Raw genomic sequence first — 20,702 nt, 5'->3', positions numbered from 1 at the left:
TTTCGCCATGGCGATATCATCTCGTGACGTAAATAATCTTGTAGCGAGTCGCTTTCGCGACAAACTGTGCTGCTTTCACCTAAACATTCGCTCAGCACGACACAAGGAAGATGAACTATCTGCTTTTCTTAACACCTTTTCTTTTACTTTTGACATCATAATGATTACGGAAACTTGGTATACGGTAGAAGACCAGGTTTACAGGCACGATAACTATAACACTTACTTCCTCAACCGTACGAATAAAAAAGGGGGTGGACTTGCTGTTTTAGTAAAGAACGACACAGACTCTCGAATAGTATCAGAATTTTCTTTTATTAATTCCGACATTGAATGCTTAACTCTAACGTCACGAAATTACGTTTACTCTGTCATATATAGACCACCTGATTCATCTGTAAATAATTTCACCAGTGTTCTTGAACAATTATTCAATTACGTAAACGACAACAATTTAAGACTAATTCTTGGTGGCGACATCAACATCAACGTACTAGAGTCTTCTCCCCTAGTAACTGAGTTCGTGGCTATGGTTGTGTCAAATGGTTACGAGATAGTAACAGAAACCCCCACACGTATCACACCAAATTCAGCAACTTTAATTGATGTGTTTATTACCAACATAAACAAAGATAACGTGGAGTCAGGTGTATTGTACTGCGATATAAGCGACCACCTAGCACTTTATTTTATGACAGACAGTACTACCAAAAGGCCGACGGAGTTACCGACTAGAACAGTTCAAGACATCACGCCTCTTACCTTGGCTGCTTTTAGCGCAAGTCTTTCCCAAACAGATTGGAGTACAGTCTACCTTTCGTTAACTGCAGATTCAGCCTACGAGTCATTCATAGCTATCCTTAAACAAATTTATTTGAAGCATTTCAAAGAAAAGGTTGTAAAAGAATGCCGTAAAAATCGAAAACCATGGATAAATTATGAGTGTTTAAAAATGATCAAAAGGAAAACGAAACTCTTTAGTAGGTTTTTAAGAACTAGAGACATATCAGACCTTAAAACATTTAAAGAATTCCGAAATAAAGTAAATGCGTTTATTAGGAAAGAAAAAAGAAATTATTTAAGTCAACAATTCGATCCAGACTTCTGCAATGGGAGTGCAAACATCTGGAGGAAGCTTAACACGTTACTTCACAGGACCCCTATTTGCCCAGGAATTACGGAAATAGAAATAGATGGCCGCATTGTTAAAGATCTAGAGCTTGCTGAAAAATTTAACCACTTTCTCATAAACGTTGTACAGCCAACGCAACAATTACAGCCAACGGTAACTCGTGCACAGACTACAGAAACGAACAGCATCTTTTTCGCACCAACCGACGATCAAGAAATAGTCTTAACGTTCTCTACACTAAAGAACACCAGCGCACGTGACATAGACGGTTTTCAAATATCTCCGATCAAGCATGTAATCCATATTATAGCTCCTGTGCTCACTCACATTTATAACCTGTCTTTATCGACAGGCTGTTTTCCAAAACAAATGCAAACGTCTGTTGTCACTGTGCTACATAAAAAAGGAGACAAAAATGACCTTGGGAACTACCGACCCATCTCCATATTACCGATATTTTCAAAAGGCTTTGAAAAAATTATTTTTAAAAGAGTTATAAACTTTTGCACCAAATATCACATAATAACAAAATCGCAATACGGTTTTATGAAAGGCAGGTCGACTGAGACTGCTTTACTAGCCCAAAAAGAAATAATTCTAGAATCTTTTGAAGATAGGAAACTCTGCATTGGAATCTTTATAGATTTTTCCAGGGCCTTTGATCGTCTCTGTCACTACACTTTAATTGAAAAACTAGAAATGTATGGTATTCGTGGCATCCCACTTTCACTCTTGAAATCATATCTTAAGTACCGATCACAATGTGTAAAAATTAACAATTACTGCTCTTCTCTTCAGCCGATAATCACTGGGGTACCACAAGGTAGCATTTTAGGGCCGCTGCTTTTTAACTTATACATCAACGACATTGTAAAAATTAATGATAAACTTAAATATGTAATCTATGCCGATGACACTAGCATTTTCTTCACCGGTAACGATATGAATGCATTGACTACACTTATCAACACTACATTAGAGAACCTATATGCATGGAGTGAGCAAAATTCATTAGTCATTAACGCATCAAAAACAAAAGCTGTTATTTTTCACTCGCGGATGCAGCTTACTTCTCCACACGATGCCATACGCTTAGGTAGCGCGACGATTGAAATTGTAGAGACGGTTAAAACCTTAGGAGTGTTTTTTAATTGTATAATGTCATGGGAACCACAAATTAATAAACTAATAACTAATATTTCCAAATGTGTAGGTATACTTGCACGACTGCGTTCCTTGCTTCCAGTTTCGGTTAAGATAACACTTTATAACAGCTTGTTTTTATCGCATGTCAGTTATTGTTTTTTGGTATGGGGAAGTACAACAGCAACGAACATTAATAGACTATACAAACTACAGAAAAAAGCGATTAGGCACATTGCTAATATTGACTACTATGCACATACGGGTGAATTATTTAAGCGGTTTAACATTATCCCAATTCATCAGCTTTACGAGTATTACCTGGCAATAAGATATAAAAAATCCGTGCTCCATAGCAATCGAGCTTTTTTGGATATTTTTCAACTTGAACCATACACTATCCCATACCCTACTCGTCACCAACAACACTGGATCATTCCATTGTGCAGAACACACTTTGGCCGACAAATGCTTCGCTTCACTGTTCCTGTTTTATTAAACAAATTAATTAAAAAAAGATAATAATTGAAGAATGTGGCATACGTGTTATTAGGGAAGCCCTTTTATCATGAAATCAACGCAATATTGTTTATCACTAACTAAACTTTCAGTGTATATTGGAATTTGTGTTCATGTATTATACTGTATAATTTAACCGTAAAGGAATCTGTATATCTATATTTTCAGTTCATGATGAATCTATGTGTATTACGACTTGTAAATATTAACCCCTTCTTGCTATGAACGAATTTTGTTCGTTTGTCCTCAATGCATTCCATGTATCAGGGAGGCTCGGGTTCCCCTCAAGTGACTGATGTCACTTTTATCCCGAGCCTGCCCTCATCCTTGAGATGAAAAATAAACTGATTTGATTTGATTTGATTTGAACATAAAGTTTTATCGGTTCATCAGCACGGGTTCAGAAAGGGTATGTCAACAGTTACACAGCTAGTATCGACATTGCATAATTTGTTTAGTGTTCTTGACATGACTGGCCAAGTAAATGTATTGCTTATGGACTTTTGCAAGGCATTTGACAAGGTACCGCATAATAAATTATTGTTTAGGTTGGAGAGCATTGGACTTCCACTCTTTGTTGTTAGGTGGATTTCCGCGTACCTTAATCATAGGCAACAGTTTGTACAAGTGCAGGATGTTTCTTTCAGTGTGCTGCCAGTTACCTCGGGGGTTACACATGGGAGTGGGTTAGGGCCATTGTTGTTCTTAATTTATATAAATGATTTAACGAAGGTAATACCAATGGATGTCTCAATCAGATTATTTGCTGATGATTGTGTGGTTTGTAAAACAATCTCGAATGCAAATGACCACGCCTCTTTACAAGCAACTGTTCTGGCAATTCACGACTGGTGTGAGAACTGGGGCATGGAACTGAATAGGGAAAAAACTGTTCTTCTACGTGTAGCAAGGAAAAAGTGTCCGAGTACCTTCACTTACCACATTAACGGCAGCATTATAAAGGAGGTTAATAAATATAAGTACCTGGGGGTAACTCCTACCAGTAATCTTGCATGGGTTGTGCACATTTCAGATATCTGTGCGTCAGCTTTTCAAAAGCTTTGTTTTCTTGAGAGGAAACTTAGAAATGCTCCTGTAAGTGCTCGGCTTCTAGCTTATAACGCATGTGGTAGGCCGAAGTTAGAGTACGCGTCTGCGCTGTGAGACCCACATGTTAAGACGGATATAATAAAACTTGAGGGTGTTCAAAGAAAGGCTGTACGGTTTATATTCGGAAAATATAGAAGGATGGATTCACCATCGTCTCTGATGAAACGTAATAACATTAAAACATTGGAGATTCGTAGAAAAATAAACAGACTTTTGTTACTTCACAATTTTATGTCCGGAAAAATTGCCCTATCTGAATCAAGTTATGTTCAACCTACTGCTACTAGGAAAACAAGGCACACAGCAGAACATTCACTGAGACCTATTTTTGCGAAAACTAATTTTTACAAATGCAGTTTTTTCCCTAGAACATTTAAAGAACGGAATGAGTTGCCGCCAAGTGTTACCAAGGCCGACGACTTTTCGGGAAAACTGGAACGTTTCTTTTGTGAGCAATAGAAACTTGCAATTGTATAAATGTAGGCATTTGCTGCTGGTTTAGTTCTGTTCTGTCTGTTTTGGTTTCTTTTTTTTTAGAATTGCTTCATTGTGTTAGCGCTGTTGCTTTTGCCCCTTTTGCTGTTTGCGAATTTATTGCTGTTATATACTGTTTGTCATTCCGAAAATGCCGCTCCTGTTAGGGCCAAAGAATTGGCCTGCGGTATGGTTAAATAAATAAATAAACAACAGAAGTCCCAATTTTCACAAAGGTTTCTACGCAGCTAAGAAGCAGCACTTCTTCGGACTGTCTGCCTCGTCAGTTCCCGAGTGTGATCAAATAACAATATGCATCACATGATGACGACAATGCCATGGTCGCCAAACATCTTTTCAACCAAGTCGGACTGTACGGGCTCTATAACGTAAAACTATTCCAAACTCTTCTGCTCTAATTCTGCAATCAGCCCTCTGCGATTGATCAAAAACTTTTTTGGACCATGCGGACTTCGAACATGTCCTGTGGGGCTGCGCCTCTGCCGGTCTCCCTTTAACCCAAGAGGAAATGATGAGGCTAATTAGGGCACAGGATCAGACCTCTTAAATCCTGGCAGTCCAGAGGGCTCGCGAGAGGACCGTCAGGTTTCACCTGATGGTCCCCGAGTGGGCCTAGCTGGATGACGTTGAGTTTGCTTATGTCTAGAGTGGGCCAAATAAAGTGGTTTCACTCACTCACCCCCCCCCCCTTCACCTTTCTGACACGCAACGCCACGAAAACCGCGATAGCTCCCCATCTGATATGACGTGTACACACTGATTATGTATGATTTTACCATACAAAGGAAAAATAATTATTTATGATTCGACGCCTTTTCGCCATTAGCCCTCGGCTATTGGCCAAAAGTTCTCGGGCTGCACCCACTTCACCTGCCTGTCACGCGGCATCACAAAACCGCAAAAACTCAACACGTCAAAGTGATGTGTACGCATTAAAGATGCTATAATATGCCAAACAAAACTCAATTTTCTTCTGAGTAGCCGCAGGCTGCTCTGTTCCGAAAGGAATAAAAGATGACTGCCGCCGATCGCTCATGCACTGGCTACTCGCACTTGCCGGAGAGCATGGGTTTATTTGCGTGTAATGAAACTTTTTGCGCGGCCGCGTAACGTTTTCGAGCACTTTCGGCACGTTTACGACCTCGTTCTGACAACTATTCTTTCTTCTTTGCTAAGAATCTGTTTTAGCGTCATTCTTAAGCTTCCGTTGCATGCCGCCGCGATTGTCGACGAGCCTCCGTAAGCTAAGTAAGGGAAAGCAGTCCAATCACATACACCAGCATCACACTTTTCATCCGGTTACCAATTTTCAGTGCAGTGACTCGGCCCCATCGAGTGCATCTCCCCTTGAGCGTGCTCCTCGCCTCTTGTGAGCCCATTAGATAAGACAAGCCGCTCAGTGTAGGCAGTGTTATTCGTTTTTCAAGCAAAAAGTAACGTCCTATGAACGAGGAGGGCGTTTGATTGGTTCTGTTAAGGCAACCCTGCGGGTGACCACCCGATGTTTGCATCGGCGGTTACGCAAATTTCACGTCAGGAGATTGGAATTAAAACATAAGGGAATAGTTTTACGTTATAGGGCTCTAGGTCACCAAACGTGAGCGAAACTTGCATCATATGATACTATCGAAGTTGTAGCGCAAAGCTTCGTTCCTTAAGTTGTAGCGCAAAGCTTCGTTCCTTAATTTTTAAATCTACAATAATATTGTTACGCTGCAGAAATCGCATATAAAGATGTATTTGCTATATTTACACGAGAGACAACGATGCATAAACATGAAGGCTGTCGAGAGCGATTCTACCTCTACACATCAAATCGTCTTCTAACTGGTGCGACTCTTGGTAGCGCCGTAACGTAAGCCCCGCCTATAAAGGCGCCGTCTCGGCGCTAAATGTAAGGGATGTGAACAGTGGCAAAGTAAGACTTCAGCCGGGACACATGCACAACGTCCGTGGGGACATGCGAGTCCAGCGGAGCAATCTCGTAGTTCACATCCAAAGCTGATGCAATATCGCAGCCCTGTTTAGTGCTGCAGCAGCTTTTCAGAGAAGCCGACGCGGTGACATGGTGTCCATGGGAGGTCAACGGAGCCAGGAGCTAATCGAACGTACCGATGTCAGCTGTCGTACCGGATCTTCTGGGCGGCCTGAGACAGTGAGCCGGGAGCTGGTAATCTGGCGTGCCGTGTGAGCCCGGGTGAAGGCGTCTTGAGCATATTCACTGAGAGTGCTCGTCGTGGAAGGAAGCGGGGTGTCAAAGGGCAAAGAAGGGCGGTGGCCGAACAGAAGGTAAAGGGGCGAAAAGCCAGCGGTCTCGTGATGGGAGGAATTATAGGGGAAAGTGACAAAGGGTAACGTGCTGCGCAATCACTGTGGTCGTCAGAAACGTACATAGACATCCCTTCTGTCAACGAGCGATTGAGCTGCTCCGTCAGTCCGTTGGTCTTCGGGTGGTAGGTGGTGAAAAGCTTGTGCTCGGCAGAACAGGAGTGAGGTAGGTCTTCAACTACTCGGGGCAAGAAGGTGCGGCCGCGATGAGTGAGGTGATTCCGGGGTGCGCTTTGATGGAGGATGACGTCATGTAAAAGTAAATCAGCCACCTCTATTACACAGCTTGTGCGCAGAGCTCGCGTGATCGCGTACCGGGACCCGTAATCAGTAACGACAATGACCCACTTACTGCCAGATTTCGACGTTGGAAAAGGGCTGAGAAGATCGAGACCGACGCGAAAGAATGGTTGTGATGGCACATCGATGGGGTGAAGGCGTCCAGCGGGCAGCCCAGCTGTTTAGAGGTGGGCAGCGGGCAGCGGGCAGCCCAGTGGGCAGCGGGCAGCCCAGCTGTTTACCGGTTTAGCCGGTACACTTTGTCAGCGGAGCTGACAAAGTGTACCGGCTGCAACGTAGCGGTGCACAGAGCGGTGCAGCCCTGGTCAGTGAAAGCAGCACCGTACACGGTCGTAAGTACGCGAAACGCCAAGGTGACCGGCAGCAGGCGCGCCATGCGACTGCTCAAGAACGGACGTCCGGAGATGGCGTGGTACAACAAGCTAAAATTCTGGTCCTTCAGGGCGTAAGCTGCGACGGTAGAGAACGTCGTCGCGGAGTACAAACATGCGCAGCGTGGGCCCCGAATGTCTAGAATTGAGACGATCGATGAGAACATGCAAGCAGTCATCACGTCGTTGTTCAGTGCGGATGTCGTGCAGATCAGAAATGGCCAGTACGCAAGAGTCGGTGCCATGCGCATCATATTCAGGGCAGTTGATAGGTTGACGGCAGTGGCAGTTGGCGTTCTAGTGCAAATGGCCTGACTTGTATAAAAAAGCGAGTGTGCATTTTTGGAGCCGTAGCGCCCATCTACCCTATTGGCCAGTGGGGTCTTTAAGTGAGGAGAGCCAGCACAAGGCGTCGTGATAGATAACCACGGAAAATGTGTGGCTATACAAGTAGGGGCGGAATTTGGCAACTGCCCGAACTAACGCCAGGCACTCCCATTCGGTAACTGGAAAATTCCTCTCGGCAGGTGACAGGCGGTGGCTGGTGTATACAATTACGCGCTCTGCGTTACGCTGTCGTTGAACATGTACTGCCCCAACTCCGTGGTCTCTGGCGTCCCTGTTAAGTTCAGTGGCGGCAGATGGATCATAATGAGCCAGCAATAGGGGAGCGGTGAGCAATCGTACGAGAGCGGAGAAGAATTGGGTTTGGGCAAAGCGCCATGTAAAAGGAACGTCCTTCTTAAGTAATCGGTGAATGGGCAAGCGGTTTCGATGAAATGCTTCATAAAACCCCGTAAATACGAGCATAGCCCAACAAAGCTTCTTACGTCTGCGGCGGAAGACGTAACAGGAAAGTTCTGGACAGAGCGAATCTTGTGAAAGTCAGGTTGAACGTCAGCGGCACTGACGAGTTGGCCAAGAACGGTAATTTGACGACGTCCAAAGTGGCAATCGGATGAGTTCATTTGCAGGCCAATGCTTCGGAAAATAGCAAGAATAGGCGATAGACGCGTTAGATGACTCGTGAAAGCTGATGAAAGGAATATGACATCGTATAGATAACACAGACATGTGGACCATTTATAGCCGCGAAGTAATACAATACAATGCAATTTTTATTCTGTTTAAAGAAAAACAACATACAGGTAGGAGGGCTTCCAAAGCCTCAGAGGGCTTGACTGGCAGTGCCTGATAGGCAGGTCACAGAAAATTGCACATGGTTATTAGCGGAGTTAGCTATTAGCGGGTCGGAACGAAATATTGAAGAAGTTATACAAAAATGTTCTTTTAAACTTCGGAAATCCTGAGTAATTTCTGGATCGCGCGTCTTGTGTTAGCTTTTAACACAGGCGCTGGTAATTTATTAAATATGGCTGGAACCTAATATTGCCGCGTTCTTCTTCCACACTTTGTTGCCGTCTTGGAGATCACATACAGTTCTTTCGGTCAAAGGGAACGGGATGGTGTATACCGTATCTTAATATTACTATTGCAGAAGTGTTTTACTACAACACTTTCGACAATCAGGGAAGTGAAGTTTGACAAATTCAACAGCTTGAACACATCTGTATCTTTCCTTGGACATATATCGTAAGCCATTATCGACAACAGTGAACGTGAAATTTATTTAATTCGTGAGCACCATCTAAGGGTACCGTGACCATAAACAATCAAGCCATAATGTAGCAAACTAGCCTAAAGCATTCACAATAATTTTTTTGCACGGTGATTGGCATAAGACATCGCATGCTGAATAATACATGCGAGACCGCGCGAAACCTGTTACAGAGGTGGGGGCAAGTGCGAGTTCCATAAAAGATTCCAGTCAAAACGTAATTCAAGATACTTAACAGAAGATGCGTATTTAACTGGTTGATGTTTACATGTATAACAGTCATATCTCTGTAAGAATAATGGTTTCAAAGGCAGTATTTTTTTCATGGGGTTAATGAAAGCATAGAAATTGCGTTTTAGAAAGGTTGACGCTTATTAAATTTGGCGCGAACCAGTGCATAGCTTTGGTTACCTTATTCTGTAAGGAACTAATTGCATCGGAGAGATTAGTTGCACAGGATACAAGAACTGTATCATCGGCGTATTGGTATATATAATCACCTACTATATCTAACGAGGCGTTCACAAAAATGTTCAAGAGCAGGGGACTTAATATTGAGGCCTGAAGGACTCCAGAATAAATACATGTAAGAGCGCTTAACCTATTACGCACTTTTACTCACTGTTGCCTATCCTTCAGAAAGTTAATAGATTCAAGAATAATACACGAAGGCCACGCAGAGACAGTTTCTGTAACAAAATATCATGACAAACACTGTCAAATACCTTAGAGGCATCCACAAAGAGAGCGCAAGATACCCAGTTGCGATCTATTGTGGAATTTAATAGATCAAAGAAACATAACAGTGCTTACGTGCCCTTCCACTGCACGAATCCGTACTGATTTGATGATAGTACACTATGCTTATCTAGAAAATGTGTTATCGTAAAAACCACATGTTTCTCTAATATTTGAGCTATACAGGGGATTATCGAAATAGGTCTGTAATTTTCAATATTATTGCGTGCACCTTGCATATGAAGTGGAATTATTATTATGGTTTTCATTTCAACTGTAATCACACCAGCATCCAAAATAAAGTTTAGAAGAGATAGCAATACATGTTTAATTGCGTCGAAATTCCTCTGGAGTTCACTGACAGATATTTTGTAAAAGCCTAGTGATTTATTAATCTTAAGATTAAAAACAATGTACATCAATTCATCATGGAAGAGTAAGGGAACATATGCTGTATCTAGCAAACTATCGGTTAAAGTGCACACAGATGGACGCCGTTTCTCAGCCCTGAGATACTTGAAAATGACTGATTAAATAAGTTTGCCAGAGTTTCATCATCTGCAGAAAAATAAGACAAAAGACGTGGTTTAGGCGTTGAAATGTTACCGCCTCTAAGATTGTTGATAAGAGATTACGTGTTTATGTCAGATAGGGCTTCTTGAAGTTTCTTTCTAAAGTATGTGCGTTCCGTAAATCAAATCATTGCATTTATCTTGTTTCTGACACATTTATATTTTAAGCTCGTGTCATCGCAGTTTGACGAGCGCTTGGCCGTAGTCCACAGCAAGTCTTTTTCCTTTATAGCGGTTAGGATTTCGCTGGTCATCCATTCGCTGGCTCAAGTTACGTTTCCTAATTTTGACAACACGTGTTGCCGCCTGCCTAAAATAATCAAGCGCAGCTACAAATTCACGATGCATATTTCCCGGTGACACAGTAAATAAAAATCTATCCCAGCCATTTCTATGGACTAGTTTATCAAACAGCCCTAGATTAATTGTGCAGATTTGTTTTGATGGAGCTAATTGCCATCGTTTGTTTAAAAGGGGAGAGCTGCGCAAACACGTCTGCTTTCACTTTCTGTGCGAAGTTACGCAGTATTCTGAGCGCCCATGCTGGGGCGCCAGGCTCTGGGCGGACCTACGCGTCGCTCGCTCATTCGTAACATGTTTCCCGAATCATCGTATCCGGCAAGTCGGACACAACGCGCCGTATGACGGATGACACGCAAAATTGCACCGTGTGTCTCGCGCTTTACTCAGGAGATCTGCACTACAACACACAGAGTGTACTCGTTCAAAGAAGGAAACGCGTATTTAGCTGTTCTACATGTTTATGCCCGCCGCATACGAACGTAAAACATGCCGAAACCAGCGAGATAAGTCAGGCGCAGGTTCGTAAAAAAATTTCCCCATTCACCTAACGCCCCTGTAAAAAAAAATATTCCGACAGAACTCATCTGCGGTGACTATTCAGGTGCGTGAATAACGGAAACGCGTCGTGTATGAGGCGTGTACTGCAGCCGAGCTCCTCTAGCGCACTTCCCTCTGTGCACGCTGCGCCTTCTGGCGGTGCCACCGTTAAGTCCGCGAACACCCAGTGGCACATACAAAGTGACACATTTGGCGACAAAGAGCTTCATGGAAGAGCGGCACATAACCAGTCGCGCATACCCAGCAGCTGCAAAGGCACATACGTAGCTGTCATCAAACATGTTCAGTGGCACATACCCAGTGGTACATATTCACACCAAGGACCCACATTTATAAAATGCGCAACCTTGGGATCAGCCAACACATTTACACTGCACTATCTCCAGGACCAGCCTATATTTTTGTGCATTAGCTAGATACATAAAAAGAAAGGTGGTCGTACTATGCCAAGAATGCTACTACATTTAAATATTGAAGGGATACGTTGGACGTACCTTTATCCACAGGCATACTTTTTCGCTCAAGGGCTTGTTAATTCGTGCTAACAAGAGATACTAGGCCTAATAGAAAGCCATCCACTCAGTGAAAAGGATATTCTGGAGGAATGTGTAATGCACCGTGCAAGCTCAACATGGTAATAATTATTGGTGAATGACTGCTGAACCACAGGCACGAATGCCGGTTAAATCTGAAAATACGCGTTTTAATTATGTTAAATGGCTTGCGAAGTTCATTTGTTTCTGTTATTAAGGCCTCTTCTAAGCCGCGGCATACCTTGCGGACATGCGAAACGAGCTGACTTTGTAGGTCATTATCACGCTGAGCATGGTGTTCCAATCTTCCAGTCAATGCTGTAGCATGGTCTGAAGTTTGAGCTGCAACAATTCCGGATAGATTGTTTGCACTATCAGTGGATGAAGAACAAGATAGAAACATCTGCGAGGATTATCCCTATCAACAGAAAGAATAATTCATTCCTGAGATGCTTTTATGTCGTTAAGAAAGGAGTTCAAATCAACACCATGTTATGCTTTGGAAAAAAACTACTTTGCTATGTAGAGATAGTTGTCATGCACGAAAGCTATAATAATATTAGGCTGAAGACATGAATTGCGTGACACACTTGTAATCTTAAGTCGCGAACACAAGTTTCTGGTCATTCCGACTAGGTGTTTTTACGTGAAAGCTTAATGTGTGCGCTGCAATTTGTCTTCAGGTATACTTCGCTTTACTCAAACTGCAGTACCCTCCAGGAATCTCCCTCGTGATTTCATTTTAGCCAATTTACTAGTCCTTAATTTATTACAGACATGTTTCCCATTGACTCACCCAGTGGAGTAGTTTCCATCGTCACCGACGTCTCGGGGCCTATGAGGACTTCCCCGAAGTCCCCGACCCCACGTGCGCTCGCAAATAGCGTGTATTCATGTCCAGGCTTCAAAGACAGCGTGACGTTCAAATCCTTCTTGCGCCCCATCGCATGGAGAGGCAAATCGAAATCCGTAGCCGATTCGTTGCTTTGTTCATTGGGTTCCCATCGCAGGCGGAAGCCGGCTGGACTGGAGTTCCAAGACACTGGTTCAAGGATGGTTACGGCCAGTTGTCGTGCATTATCCTGTCTTATACGCCACGGCGACTGTCGCACAATGTTCATCGGTGCACCCGGAGCTGTAAAAAAAAAGAAAAGAGCCCGTGCTCTTTGTACCACCGTAATATATATATATATATATATATATATATATATATATATATATATATATATATATATATATATATATATATATATATATATATTAGAGGGGGCTAGTCGTATGCACCGGAATGCTTCTGCACCGTTCACGAGGTAGCCTAATTTGAGGAAGGTTACTCAGGATTTGGCTTTCCTAGATGACTAGAAGACCACTGATACCACTCCTAAGACTAAGCACAGCCACATGTGGCCATGATGTATGCATTTGTTTCACATGCTGGAGACTGGTTATTCTAACAGTGATGATTCGAAGAAACTAAAGAAACTACTGAAGTGGCCGCGTAGGCAGGCAGTGAAGCCCCACGGGTGAATCTCCGCATGGCTGCCATTGGCTGTTTTTAAGCAGACGCTTTTTAAACGCTAGTGCCAAGGTCGCCTTCAGTTATGGCCCTTGGAGGAGGGCGATACTTTGGTGAAATGGCGGCACACACGCTTGTTTACGTTGTCGTGGCAGAAGCAACAGCAGCCGAGCGGCGCCTCATCACCCAAGCGTCCTTCGCTTTTTTTTTTTTTTTTGATGACGACCCGTTCCCACTCCACCCTTCCCCATGCCCCGCGCACCTTCACTTTTGCTTTCTTTTTGCCTGTCCGCGGCGCGGTTTTTTTTTTTTTTATCGCAAGCGCGCGCTACCCCAGGCAGTGTTTGTGAACTGGCGCGTGGTGTGCCGTGGGTTCTGTATGCGTTAGCACGCACGCAGTCTTGTCCATACTTTGAGTATGGACAAGAACATACATAAATTCCACTTCCAACACAACAGATCTTTGGCCTCCTTTTATTCACTTCGGTTTTGAAAAGATTTTCGCATAACTTGGTATGATACACGCTCAAAAATAAACAAAAGTGAAAAATGCATGACATGACATGAGCACTAAACAACACAAAAGTTCCCAGATAGTGAAATAACAAAAAAATAAAGCTCAAGAAAACGCAAAGGCCGTTTCATGTGCACACATATAAAAGATTTTTATATAATGCCCTGAAGACCAAAGTGCATAAGAGCTTCTGATATGCTCACTGAGAGCTTCTGGTATACTCATTGAAATATTGCACAAAACTGGACGACGTGTATGACATAGTCATGACAACTAAAGAAAGAAAATTCACCGGTAATGCCAAATACGATGACACGCAATATACCTAAAAACAGAATAAAATGCTAAGATTGTTTTATTGACAGCCATACAAAAAAGAAAGAAAAATGAAGAGCTCACTTATAAACCTGCACAAAACTACGTAAAATAATTGACATGTTTATAACTACTGAACAACATGAAAAAGACATGGCCGAACAAAAATAACATTGTACTAAAAACTGAAATACACATTATCACATTATTTTGCACTTGGACACAACTTGAGTAACGGTGGCAAGGGGGAACAGCAGGTAGTCAGCTTTTGCAGCAGCAGCTAGAAAACATTCGCAGAAAGGCCTATTCTTCACTCAATGACCAGGTGAAATAAGCCAACAACAAGACTTTTCTTTCCCCCCGAATGCAATGCTTAGCAATAAAATTACGTCACTTAAGGCACTAAGCCATGCCTACCGGGCAGTCCTTTTTGTAATAAACACGAACTGCAAAAATCCGCATATATAGGACACTTGCAATGCTCATGCTTTCCAGACAAAAAAGAAAGCGTATCATCCCTACACATGAAGGTCGTTCACGCAGTATTCCCATCGGCAACTACTGAGATGATACATAAACAAGAACAGTGATTTTCGAGCTGTTAGTACGCTTGTAGAACGGTGACACACAGAAAAAGCAGTGAGAGCGGAATGGAAAGCTGGGCGAGTCACTGAAGTTGCAGAATGAGACTTTGCACATAAAAACAAGTCATAGACCAGGTGACAATGACGAGAAACATCTATTTGTCAGCTTTCTCTACCGGTAAGAGGGAAGTGTAGCACAATCAAGGCGCAGCGACGTCCGGAGACTCATGGAGCACACACATAGAGAGGGCCATGCTTGTGTACATGCGTCTTCTTATGTCCTTGTGTCTGCGAGCTCACCTGTTGTCTTTAGGCACCCGGAACAACCTTGCAGGGCTTGTTTTTGAGGTATTCGTGCACCACAGCTCGATGCACGAGCGGTGCGAGTCGTGAAACAGGTTAAACATCGCGGGGCAAAAGCACGCAGCTATCGAGCACCACGAAACTGATGAAACTGCCCACGCCGGTCAACGCACAGCAGCGCACGCTTCCCGATAACAGTAAATAATGAAACGCGAAACTTCATGCAGCGGCCTAAGCTGGCGCGGGGTCGGCGGGCGAGCGCAGAGACAGTCGAAAGTGAGGGAGTTGCGAATAAAATTATGGGGTTTTAAGCGCCAAAACCACTTTCTGATTATGAGGCACGCTGTAGTGGAGGACTCCGGAAATTTCGACCACGTGGGGTTCTTTAACGTGCACCTAAATCTAAGTACACCGGTGTTTTCGTATTTGGAGTTGCGAATAGTTCTCTGTGGACCAAGCGCCTCACGGTTTCTTCGATATTTTTTCGGTAGCCACATTAGGGGCCCGAAGTAGGCATTCGATTGTGCCCAACACGCTTTCCTTCGGTTTTTTTTTTTTTCCTTTCAGTGCCCCCGCCCCACAAAAGAAAAAAATACATTGCTGCGGCGCAGCGAATTGTCGTAGGGTGAAAGTTCGATTTTACTTCTTCTGTTTAGAAAGACATTTCTGCAGAAAGACATTCTGCTACATAAAAGATTTTCTGTCAAACCGAACGGCGACCATCGGGATAGGGGAGGAGAAGTCGGACCCTGTCGAGCTCGGCGATAGGGGCACCCCTCAGGGATCAGTCTTGTCGCCCCTGCTCTTCAATCTGGCCCTGCTGCCCCTGCCCGATCTACTCAAGCAAATTGAAGGCGTGGACCACGCGTTCTACGCCGACGATATTACGGTGTGGACGGCCCGAGCCGGATCCGATGCCTGGATGGAGGAAGTCTTGCAGCGGGCGGCAACGACCGTGCACGAGTACGCAAAGTCGTGCGGACTGAGCTGCGCTCCCCAGAAATCAGAGCTGCTCATGATCCAACCGGGAAAAACCAAGAAGGAGCTGCCGCCGAACGTGATTATCACGATCGCCGGAACGACCATCAAGCCAACACAGCAGATTAGGATTCTCGGCCTACTACTTCAGAGCGACGGAAAGGCACAGGCCGCCATCACAAAGATCAAGACTACAACCGAACAGATACTTGGTATGATTCGGAGGGTATCAAACAGAAACCGAGGCCTTAAAGAGGACGATGCCATGCGCCTGGTACGCGCGTTCGTCGTGTCGCGGGTTACCTACTCCGCCCCGTATCTCCAGCTGACGAAGGCGAATAGGGACACCCTAAACACGATGCTTCGTAAGGCAACGAAACAAGCACTGGGCATACCCATATACTCATCCACGCAAAAACTGCTAGACATGGGCGCCCACAACAAGGTGGAGGAGCTCATCGAAGTCCACCTCTCTAATCAGAGAATCCGGCTCAGTCACACGGAACACGGACGAGCCGTCCTACGCAAGATAAGATGGCAGATCGAGCCAGTACCCATCAAGACGGCCTTTCCGAAAGACTGGAAAATGATAATTCAGACAAAACCCCTTCCCCGGAACATGACGCCGGGCAAGGACGATGAGAGGCGCACCGCGCGAGCCAAAGCCCTAGCCCGTAAGCTGGAAGAGAACCCCAGGGTCCTCTACGCGGACGCCTCGCTCCAGAAACACAGTGACCGTGCAGCCGTGGTGGTTACTTCAAAAGAGAGGCTGATCGTCAGCGCGTCCCTGAAGACAACAGACCCCGCAGTTGCCGAAGAAGCGGCCGTAGCCCTCGCACTCGCACAGCCGAGCGTGGACACCGTAGTCACCGACTCAAAGACAGCCTACAGAAGCTTCCGCAGGGGGGTAATCTCCTCCGCGACCCGAGCCATTCTAGCCAAGCACAAGCCTCCGGGAAGAGCCATAGAGCTCATGTGGGTCCCGGCTCACTCGCAGGTAGCAGGCAACACCATCGCCGACTACCATGCCCGAGAAATGTCAATCCGGGCCGAGCACGAGCCGGAAGAGCTACCGCACCCGGTTACCAGCTTTCGCGACATTACCCGGATGTACCGAGAAGAAAGGTGCAGACTGCCAGAACCGCACCCCAAACTCACCAGGCAACAACAGACGATCCTGCGTCGAGCGCAGGCGGGATCGCTTGCGCATCCCGTACTGATGAAGCGCATGTACCCTGCGGAATACGATATGCTCTGTCCTTTTTGCAGAAGAGAAAAGGGCACCCTGCCGCACGTCTTGGCAGAGTGCACAGGACTCAAGACCCCCCCTCCTCCCCTTCCCACCAACACCCCCAATCCCCAACCCCTTGAGCGATGGGAGACCTTGTTATCCAGCCCCGCCCTACCGATTCAGCTCGCACTGACGGACAGGGGCCAGGAGCTGCTGGAAACATATGGGTCCCGTAACTAGGGAACCACCCCGTCTGGTGCCTGCGTGCACCCCCGATTTATTTCGGGCCCAGTGAATGTTGCTTCATCATCATCATACTTCTTCTGTTGCGGAATTTTGATGAGCCGCGGGACGCTTCAGTTGCCGGATACATTTATTATATAATTGCCATAGCAATTATGCGGCCACTCAGGCGCATTCCTGTAGTCACCGTCACCCTCATGTTCCGTATGAAGTCCATGGAGATAACATCATGACCGCGTGCCGCATGCTCTATGTGCGAGTGAAAGCGTAATGGAAAGGTGACATGGGTGAGCCGACGATGGTGGCTCAGTCTTCTATGCGCAAGGAAGAAAAGTGGAGAGGATGCGCGCCGCCTTCCATCACGCGCGATGGATCGGGGGGAGTGGAGCGAGGGGTGGGGCGAGCCTTAGGATTTTGTGATCTGTGATTCCGCAGCATGTTTATTTGCCTTCTTTGCTGCATTACACTAAGTGACTTTTTCTTAGATACGTAGATTGATTGCATACTTTAACTTATATTTAAATATCCTGTTGGGCGGTTTTGTGTATACCTGCAGTTAACTTTTCTTTCCAGTGACACTTTTTTGCCCTCTATCAAGCTGTATCATCGCATTTTATATTTCATTGTATCTTCGGATTTCTAATGTACAAGGGCGAGTCAAATGAAAGTGAGCCTACCCATCCCACGCAATAATGGTTCGGTTCATTATCTGCGATGCGTGCGCGTAGCACACAGGCATCTCTCATTTACAAAAGTTACACACAGGTGTGAGGATAAATGTTCTTTAATGATCTCATTCACTGCATTGAACAAGGTTGTGTGACATAATGAACGCTCAAAAAGTTGAACAGCGTGGTGTCGTGAGGTCTTTGAGGGCTGAAGGTGTTTCCCAAAGAGAAATTAATCGCCGTATGGCTGCTGTGTACGTTGAACATTGTATTTCATTGGCCACTGTGAACCGTTGGAGCAAATGGTTCAAAGAAGGCCCTAAAAGCTTCAAGTATGACCCAAGACCGGGCCAAAGCCACCGTGCAATAACCCCCAACGCAACTGCAAACGTTGATGAGCTGATTAGACAAGAGCGGAGGATAAGCATCGATGAACTGGCTGAGCGTGTGAACATCAATCACGGTTCGGTTCACAGCATGATTCCTTAACATCTCGATTATCGGCTCTTGTGAGCGCAATGGATGGCCAAGATTTTGAACCACCGCCAGAAGACGGAGAGGTTCGGCGCTGCCTCCACTCATCTGATCCGGTATTACAGTGAGGGTGACGACTTCTTGTCTGCAATCGTAACTGGGGAGAAATCATGGTGCCACTACTACAAGCCTGAAACACGATGGCAAAGCTTACAGTGTAAACATCCCAATTCATGCCTCCAAAGAAAAAACAAAGGTCGTCATTCGCGCCGGAAAAGTGCCGTTGACTTCTTTTGTACGATCGTCAGGCGCCATTACTGATCCAATTTGCTCAACCTGGAGAAGCTATCAATCGTTTTCGATATTGTGGAACGCCGGATCGGCTGCATGTCGCAATCAAGAACAAATGACGTGAAAATTTGACGAATGAAGTCATCTCGCTCCACGACAATGCCTGCCCCCACGTCGCTGATGTATTTAATACAAAACTGGTAAAGTTCAAGTGGGAAACGCTGGAACATCCGCATACATCCCAGACCTGTCGCCTTGGGACTTCAACGTTTTGGGGCAACTAAAAAAACAGCTCAAGGGAACCAGGTTCGTGTCGGACGATGACGTGAAAGAGTCAGTTACAGACTTTCTGAAGCAGCGACCCAAAGTGTTCCATGAGACTTGAATCACGCGACTCTTCAGTCAGTGGGCAAATGTCTAAATGGTCATGGAGAGTACTTTTAAATAAAGTACACCATTTGCCATATATTTGCATTGGCTCACTTCCATTTGACTCGCGCTCGTATATTCTGCAGATCGGATGATTTTTATATGTGCTCTCTGTTCCGACTATAATTTCGGTTCAATTACTCACAATACACGACGGTGACAGCTGATCCTGCGCAATACGTTGGAACAAAGAACAGCGTCATTGAGACCTTTCCCTGGCCGTTGCATCTTTACAAAAATGTAAACAAGGTTCTTGAATGACAAAGTTTCATTAAAATATTTGTTCTCAACGTATTCATTTCCTGGCATTTACATTTTTCATATCAGCGGCATGTACTGCTTTACTGGTATCGAACTGATATAGTTCTAAAGTTCGTGTGATATGTTGTTTATATTTAAATAGACAAAAAACATGGAAGCATTCATATCAGTTATTTCGGGTGCAAATTTTGGGAAATACATGTATATTCTTTCACGAAAAAATACATATTTTACTTGTCACTGTGCGTAGCGTTCAAGTTCGTTGGCAGCATATTTTGCAATGGCATTGCAGTTATTATTGAGGTATTTGATCCCTCGACAAATTCCATAACAAGAAGGCCGAGCCGCAATGTTATGGAAAAACGTTGCACCCCCCCCCCCGAACAATATTTCTGGCTGCGCCACCGTCTACATTATTTTACTTGTTAGAATCCCGGAACAATAGGTCGAACAGTCTTTTGCTCAAGAGGCTGTGTAACAATTAATTTTTTTTATTTCAGTGGAGGCTAGCACAGTGCACCACTTTCAATAGAGGCCGAGTACCATCCAAAACTGTGCAGCCAGTACTATACAGGGTGCTTCAGCTAATTTCAGGCAGAGTTTAAAAATATGCCGATGCACTCTAAGACGACGCGACCTAATGCATGTTGCTAACTTTTGCGTGTAGTGTGTCCCGCTATTTTTTGTATATTGCTTAATTAGATAATTAGTCAAGACAAATTAACCAACTTCTTAAGCAACGACATTAGGCAAACAATTCTAATTAGGAAGATGTCGAGCGCTTTGAAAAACATGCGATTAAGCAGTTTCTAATTTTCTATCTATTATGTATTAGTTTTTTTAAGCTTACTGCGGATGCCCGCGAAATGCAAAACAAAAATACTACGTGGCATACCGGCTTGCACGCCGTTAATGCAGCGCTCCTAAACTGTCCGCGTACAAAGGAACATAGCATCTAGCAGGGTGCGCTGCCGCTTAACAGACGACAGGTCAGTGACGAAGGCGTTGGCTGTGCGATTTACGCCAGCGATGTGCTTCCCTCGCGGTGGTTCGTGATAGCGACAAGCAGACGCAGCGGCCGCCCACCCGGCTAAATGCTATGTTCGTTTGTGCGCGGAACGCTTGAGTGCAGTGCAATCACGACGAGCAAGCGGGCATGTCACGTGGTGCTTCTT

The 20,702-nt window shown here is 44.7% G+C and overlaps 1 protein-coding gene across 3 annotated transcripts in view; it reads right to left on the bottom strand.

Moving 5' to 3' along the window:
• Positions 1–20,702, bottom strand: part of LOC135912996 (receptor-type tyrosine-protein phosphatase F-like) — a 110,676-nt gene that overhangs the window by 53,091 nt on the left and 36,883 nt on the right. For all 3 annotated transcript variants that reach the window (XM_065445606.2, XM_065445604.1, XM_065445605.1), the window contains exon 6: positions 12,517–12,855. In XM_065445606.2, coding sequence (XP_065301678.1) covers positions 12,517–12,855 — 339 coding nt within the window. The remainder of the gene's footprint in view (positions 1–12,516; positions 12,856–20,702) is intronic.

Source organism: Dermacentor albipictus, unplaced genomic scaffold (genome assembly GCF_038994185.2).
Source record: "Dermacentor albipictus isolate Rhodes 1998 colony unplaced genomic scaffold, USDA_Dalb.pri_finalv2 scaffold_13, whole genome shotgun sequence".
Classification (NCBI taxonomy): Eukaryota; Metazoa; Arthropoda; class Arachnida; order Ixodida; family Ixodidae; genus Dermacentor; species Dermacentor albipictus.
The sequence above is the reverse complement of the archived record's forward strand: the minus strand, read 5'-3'. Positions and strand labels throughout refer to the sequence as shown.